Here is a 6,929-nt window from a genome sequence, read left to right on the forward strand (position 1 = left end):
GACGAGGCTGAAGCAGTCTGGGCCCAAGAGACTGACCGCATGGAAGGGACCCACACTGGGACAGTGGGGGAAGATCTGAAGCTTCATGGCAAAGGACTCTCCCTGTTGGAGAAGGTCACTGAGGGTTCATGGGGGATTCTGTAGATAAACTGCTGGTGAAGAGAGAGTGAAAGAAACATGTTGAAAATCAGAGAGGGCATGTGCTGCATGGATCTGTCTGACCAGACCAAACACAAAAGATAGAAGAAGGAAAGGGATTTTTTTTGGGCTAGACAGCTTGTTTCATGGGTGGGGAATTACATGATGGATACTGTCAATGGTCAAAACAGGATTATTGATTTTGATAATTGTAGTGGTTGTCTGACTGCTGTGTTTGTTGAGCTTTCTGCAAAGGGCCCTGCAGAAGTCATTGTGGGCAGTTTTGTGACACAAACACAAGAATGGGGTTGGGGAAGGCAGCAGGTCTGTCAGCAACCTGACTCTGATCTCTGAAGGGATTGGCCTGGACAATATCCCTGCTGTTCCCTTCAGATAGCAAAGTCACTCAAGCTGGAAGCTGTGTAAGCAGTTGGGAAACATGGCGCCCATGAGGACAGGGTGTGCAGACCAGGCCGAGCCGAGGAGGAGGCAGGGTGGCCAAGGAATGGAAAACGGGAAAACCAGCCCTTCAGCCTGAGCATTTTGCAGGCATTGCTTGTTGATATTTTCTATTAAAATACCTGTGCCCTTGCAATAGCAAAGCCTTCTGGAGTGTAATAAACCTTGTATAATCAATTTGTTAATCAAACCGATCGGCAGTTAAACTATGTTGAGCTTTGTAACTGAGCTGTTATTAATGGCAATTGATGTGAGGGTCCAGGATCACGATATATAGGTAGTGCAGTTATGCAGTGTAGTTATGGGAAGCAGCTCTGGGAACTTACCTGTGAGAGTCTCACACTATGTCTGGGAACAAGGATTCGAGGGCGGGATGGCATCCACCACCGATACATCGTTTATCCCCTTGCTAGAGAAAAACTGACTAACAAGGACACCAATTAGCTCAGACTGGTAAGAACACTGCAAGCTTGCAAGACCCTCACATTCCAGGCGAAAGTTGAGAAGTACATGGTGGGGAGGACTCATGGCTTTCTTCCAAGGACCACCAGAGACCCTCGCTCACAATTCTTGGAAGGATCTGCGCAAGCGCAAAGGACTGATAAGCTCATGAACATGTGAAGTGAGAGTAGGTGGGTTCAGGTAATAATTCTGTACAGGCTTTAATTTGGATACTCTAAACTAGAGTGAACAATTTGTCACCACCGTTTGTAACACCAGACATCATATTATAATATCATATTAACCAATATTATGTAGTTTCTCATCTTCTGGAACTCATCCTGGCCCCGTTTCTGTTGGGGCGTGGGGGGTTGCCAGGCTGGGCAGGGGGCAAACACTGTAGCCATGGTGATTGATGGGACACAGAACCCGTATCCCAGCTGCCCACCCGGCCCTCTGCTGCCGTGGGGAGCTCAGTACTCGCGGTTCATCTCACCCGCCCGAGCGAAGAGGAAGGGTCTGCGGGAGTCGATAGGCGAGCAGGGGGGTTGCAGCAGTTGAAGGCACCGTGGTGAAGGCTCCACGGGCACCAGGAGCTCAGGTCCATCTGTGGTCTCATCCTGGCTGCGTGTCCACCCGGCAGCGGTGCCACAATGGCTGCCGTGGGGCTGGAGGGCCGGGGCAGGAGCGCCCGCGTGGTGCAGGGCCAGAAGACCAGACTCAGCCAGCGCATCCAGGAGCTGAAGGAGGTCGCTGCCTTGCGAGGTGCTGCCCCTTGGGCTTGGCAGGGCGGGTGGGGGGTGTCCCGCTGTCCTCAGCCAAGCTGCCTGTACCTGAGTGGGACTCACGGCACCTTCATGTCCTCCAGAGCAAGGGCAGAAGATTTTCACTGGTCTGTGTGAGGAAAAGCTGGCTGAGACCAGGCAGCGTCTGCTCCCCCTGCGCAAGACGTTACGGGATGACATCCACACCCTGGACACCGTCCGGGCGTCCCCGGTAGGTGCTGGACCCCCCTGGTGCTGTCCCTGCAGAGCCAGCTCCTGTCCGGGAGCAGGACGTGACCATGCCCAGGCTGGCAGTGATGCTCTTGCTTTCCCTCCGCCGCCCACAGCGCAGCAAGGTCACCTTCTCGGAGGCATGTAGAGCAGAGAGGCCCATGGGTGTCCTTATGGCCAGGAAGGCGGTCGAGGTAACAGGAGGGGCGGGCAGGCAGGGACTGCTGGCACGGACTGGGGCCCCAGGGGTGCTCAGAAGAGCAGGGTGCACGGCACAGGGACGTGGTGCTTGCGCGAGGGCAGCACGGCAGGGCTGGTGCAGCAAGACCTGGGGTGTTCACTTGTGGTCCCATGGGTCCCCTTCCAGCTCAGCCCCATCTGTGCAGGTCCTCCTCTGGCACCCTGAGCTTCCTTGGCCCAGCAGAGCTGCTGGCCGTCCAGCTGGCAGGTCCCCAGGGCTGCCTGGCTTCCTGTGGGGTCCAGCCACATCCCTGGGGGAGAGAGAGGTGCTGGTGCTTCCCTCTACTGCCTGTCCCAAGGTTCTGGCCTGGCTATAAAGGCCCTGGGGATAGAGGGGCCTCTGGAAGGGAGGGAACGGTGCCACCGCTCTCCGCCAGCAGCCGCCTCTGGGCCACTGATGGATTGATGGAGGCCCAGCCCAGGGTCTGCCTTATGCAGAGTCCCTGAGCCCGTCCCGTTGCTGTCACCAGCATGTGCCCAGCTCTGCCTTACCCCAACCAGCCCCCACCACGGCAAAGCTCTCCCACACCCCACACTGCCAGGGGAGTGACAATGCGCTGAGCAACGTCCCAGCTTCCCTGCTTTACCCTGGGAGGAGGAGAGTTTTGGAGGCAGCCCCACTTCTCCCCGGGGTGCCTGGTGAGCCGTGCCTGCAGCCTGGTAAACCCTCGTGTCCCCTTCCAGCTGGCCCTGGAGAAGGTGCAGGCTGAAATCCATGGCCGCACCAACACCTACAACGCGCTGCAGTACGAGGTGCGGCGGCGGCGCCAGGTCCTGTGGGAGCTGCAGAGGCGGCTGCAGCAGCTGGAGAGTGTTGCTGCGGCGGATGACAGGCAGCACCAGCAGCAGATGCGGGTACCCAGGAGCCCTTCTCGGGGCGACAGCACCCACGGGGAGCTTTATTCCCAGCCCGGTGCCCCCGGGGGCAGTGCTGGGCTTGGTCTGCGGGGTAACCCCCAGCTCGCATCCCATCTCTGCCCCAGGTGATTCACCAGCTGGAGAACAACATTGAGAAGATGCTGGTGAAGGTCCGTGCCGCACAGAAGGTGACCACCCAGTACCTGGCTGTGCGGGATGTCCTGAAGAAGGTGAGCTCCTCCTCACCCTGCCATCCTCCCGCCCGCCCTGCTCCCCTCCATCCCCTGTCACCGCATGCAGGGCACCCCTGGGGCTCGGTGGGGTGATGAGCTGTGGCTCCCTGTGTCCCAGGAGCTGGCCCACCAGCCTCAGCACCTGGACCTCCTGAGCGGGATGGCTGAGAGTTACCAGAGGGAGCTGGAAGACATGGAGCCTGTGGCCTCGCATGCCCTCAGAGCCGCCGAGGTAGCCAAGGTGAGATGGTACAGGGCACCCTGGGGCCCTCTCCCACCTCCAGAGCCCGCAGATGGCACCCCGCTGGTGAGTAGTCCTGCTCTAAAGAGCAAGAGACTGAGCTGGGCTTGCCCACAGCACCCAGATACCCCCATAGCTCCTCCTGCATCTTGCCCTTGGGCCAGCCTGCCCTGGGGCTGGGCACAGCCCAACTGAAGAAGCCCCGGCCATGGTGAAGGCAGCCCGCTCCATCCTCGCACAGTTTCCTTCTCAGCCCATTTACACAGGGGTGCAGGGGGCCATTTTTGACCCTGGCCGTTCCAGAAGCTCAGCTGGCTCCCTAAGGTCCCTCCCAGCTCTGGCAGCAGCTTCTCCCTTCCCCGATACGCTGCAGGCACACATGGCGGAGATGAGAAGCTGGTTCCTTGCAGAGAGCGAGCTCAGGCACCGCTCCCTGGCTGCCCAGAAGGTGCCCAGGGACAGGCTCTGGCTGAAGGAAGCCAGCACAAAGCATCCCAAAGAGGTGAGCAGGGGCACGGGCTGCGGGATGAGCTGTGGGCAGACAGCCGGCATCGGTGCTGAGCCCCCATGGGAGGTGGGGGGACGGGGGGCTGCAGGGAGCTCAGGGGTGACGATGACCATCCTTGCAGCGAGCCGCCTTCCAGCTCAGCACGGACTCCCTGCCCCAGCACTCGCAGGACCCGCTGGTGGGTGAGTGCCTGGCGGGGCGCGGGGGGGTGGGATGCGGGCACGGCCACAGGCAGGAAGGATCCCTCACGCTTCCCCCCAACCAGACACCAAGACGGAGGCCGCCGAGGCCCAGCTGGAGCGCGAGGCCAGGCTGACCACGAAGCTGGAGAAGGCCAAGGCTGCGGTGCAGTGCTGCCTCCTCTGGGTAACGTCAAGACCTGTCCCTGGTAAAACGGGGGGCTGCTGGAGCCATGGGCAGGGAAGCCCTTGCTGCTCGCTTTGTGGGGTCACCTGCTCTCCTCTGCCCCTGCAGCCCCCAAAGCCCCGCTCCTGAGGGCCGGGATGGACCTGCTTTTCTCCATCCTGTGAGCTGTCAGCGGCCCAGGGTGCAGAAATGTCCTTGAGGCCACGTCCCGATGCCTTTGGAGCACCGGGGCCTGAGTCTCTGTGCTCTCCCCTGGCCAGGACATCCCCAGCAGGCTCCTGGAACAGCAGGAGTCCTCGCTGGACCTGGAGACCTGCATCAAGGAGTACAAGGAGAAGGTGCAGGTGCTGAGGAAGAGGTTGAAGGAGCTGGAACTGAAGCACGCCCAGCTGAAGTTTCGCCAGCCCCCCGACACAGCCAGGTGCGGCTGGCGTCAGGGCAGACATGCGACCGGGCCACCTCCTTTGGTGGGGACACGTGTGTCCTGGATGTCCAAACAGGGCACCCCTTCCTCTGTCCCCCTGCAGCCACCCACCCCTCCTGTCCCAGAGGTTCCTGAGCAGGGTGCTCCCCCAGCTCTGGTCCTGGCAGAGTCCCCAAAGCTCCGGTTTCGGCACTGGGAGGCCCCTCCCTCCTTGCCTGGCATGGGTAGTGGCACCAGGGGTGCAGATGGGCTGCAGGCAGCACCTCTGCTTTGCAGTTCTGGGAGGGGTGGCAGGGGGGCAACCTGAGTAGCCTTCACACCAGATTTGGGGTGTCTCTGCACCCCTGTGCAGTTGTATGGACGTGAATGGGGTTGGCTGCAGGATGCTGGAGGAGGAGCTGTTGAGGAGCCTGCAGCGTGAAGAAGAGAAGCTGGAGCAGATGAAAGCCCATCTCCTGAGGAACCAGAAGGTCCTGCTCCAGTTTGAAGATGGCCTTGACAACCTCTTCATCCGCCTGCACGGCATCACAGTGCCCGGACAGGTACCTGTGCAGCACTGGGTGAGCACAGGCCCCCCCAGTGCTTGGTGTGGCAGCGGCACGGTGTGAGGACACCTGGGGCAGCCACCATCCCTCCAAGGGGCTCTTTTTCCCCGCTAAGGTGGTTCTTCTCTCCTGTTCCAGGAGGATTGTGTCAAGGCCCTGGGGCTGGAAGAGAAGCTCCAGCACTGCCAGCAGAAGCTGCAGTACCTGGTACAGCGGGTGTGTGACTTGTCCCCCGACAGCCACAGTGAGAGCAACAAGGTGCGTGGGGGTTTCATCCCTGGGCACTGCAGGGTGTCTCCCCCAGGGACATCCAGGTGGGGCACCCCGGGGCTGTTCCACCCACCAACCCTTCCTCACTTGACCCGGGGTGTCTTTCACAGGCTTTGGTCAAGGTCAGGAATCTTCTGGAGAAGGCCACCGCCAGCGATCCCCAGAACCTGAAAATCTCCTTGGATGCCATAGGCAGCAGTGTCCAAGGTAGGAGAGCACAGCCAGGACACGTTCCACAGCGACTGTTCCAGCCCCTGCCCGCTGGGATCACTGGGTGTCCATCCACCTTGGGGCTGACCTTGGCTGTCTCCAAGGCTTTGAGCTTGAGTGATGATTTTAGGTGGGGATGTGGGAGATCAAAGGCAGCCAGTGGGGTGGTGTGTGTTGGAGCACAGCAGGAACAAAGAGGGTTGTGTGGGGCAAGGAGGGTTGTGTGGGGCAAGGAGGGAGACCCTCATCTTAGAAATCCTTGTTGTGTAGAAGAACCAGCGCTCGGGTCTGGCTTTGCCCTCCTCCTGTTGGATGCTCTTGGAGGAACCACTGAGGTTTTGGCAGCTTGCCCCCTCTTTTTAACAAAGCAGGAGCTGTACCCACCACCTCATGGGCTCCAGACCCTTATGGGGAAGCCCCAGCAGTGTCCGAGACAGGGGCAGGTCAGCCTGGGATGCTCAGGAGAAAGAGCCTCACTAGTCAGTAGTGCCTGTGGCAGAGGGCTCGGCCCGAGGGTCACCGTGATGCCACCAGCCCTCCAAAACATGCCAGCTCTCCCTGGGGACATGGGCTGAGCGGAGGTGGCCCCACTGCCTCTCCTCAGCCCGCTTCTCTCCTCTCTGTCCAGACCTCTTTGATTTTGAGGAGAAAGACCCCGGCGTTGTCCTCAGCCGTGAAGACATCAAGAGGCAGGGGCTGCGCCTGGTCGAGAGCAACAAGAAGAGCCGGCGGAAGAAGCTGCCCACTTGGACCCTTTGATCCTGCAGACCCCCCCTTGTTCTCTGACTCCCTTAGACCCCCCCTTTGTTCTCTGTCTCCCTCAGACCCCCCCTTGTTCTCTGACTCCCTCAGACTGTACCTTTGTTAACTAGATCCTGCAGACACCAACCCCCCCCTTGTTTTATGGCTCCTGCAGAACCCCCCCTTTTTTCTTTGGCTCCTGCAGACCCACCCCCCCCTTTTTTCTATGGCTCCCGCAGACCCCCTTGTTCCTCTCTCTA

The 6,929-nt window shown here is 60.0% G+C and overlaps 1 protein-coding gene across 1 annotated transcript; it reads left to right on the top strand.

Annotated features, from left to right (window-relative positions):
* Nucleotides 1-1,691: 1,691 nt before the first annotated feature.
* Nucleotides 1,692-6,687, top strand: LOC311194688 (coiled-coil domain-containing protein 183-like; the record flags this gene model as incomplete). The annotated part of the gene is made up of 12 exons (XM_084267889.1): nucleotides 1,692-1,803; nucleotides 1,907-2,034; nucleotides 2,150-2,227; nucleotides 2,958-3,128; nucleotides 3,257-3,361; nucleotides 3,483-3,605; nucleotides 4,235-4,295; nucleotides 4,379-4,479; nucleotides 4,740-4,900; nucleotides 5,256-5,445; nucleotides 5,829-5,925; nucleotides 6,557-6,687. The coding sequence occupies 12 exons, from the start codon at nucleotides 1,692-1,694 to the stop codon at nucleotides 6,685-6,687; spliced, it is 1,458 nt and encodes a 485-aa protein (XP_084124015.1).
* Between the last annotated feature and the right edge of the window lie 242 nt (nucleotides 6,688-6,929).

This window comes from Gallinula chloropus (genome assembly GCF_964237585.1).
Source record: "Gallinula chloropus genome assembly, chromosome: 9".
In the NCBI taxonomy this organism is placed as follows: domain Eukaryota; kingdom Metazoa; phylum Chordata; class Aves; order Gruiformes; family Rallidae; genus Gallinula; species Gallinula chloropus.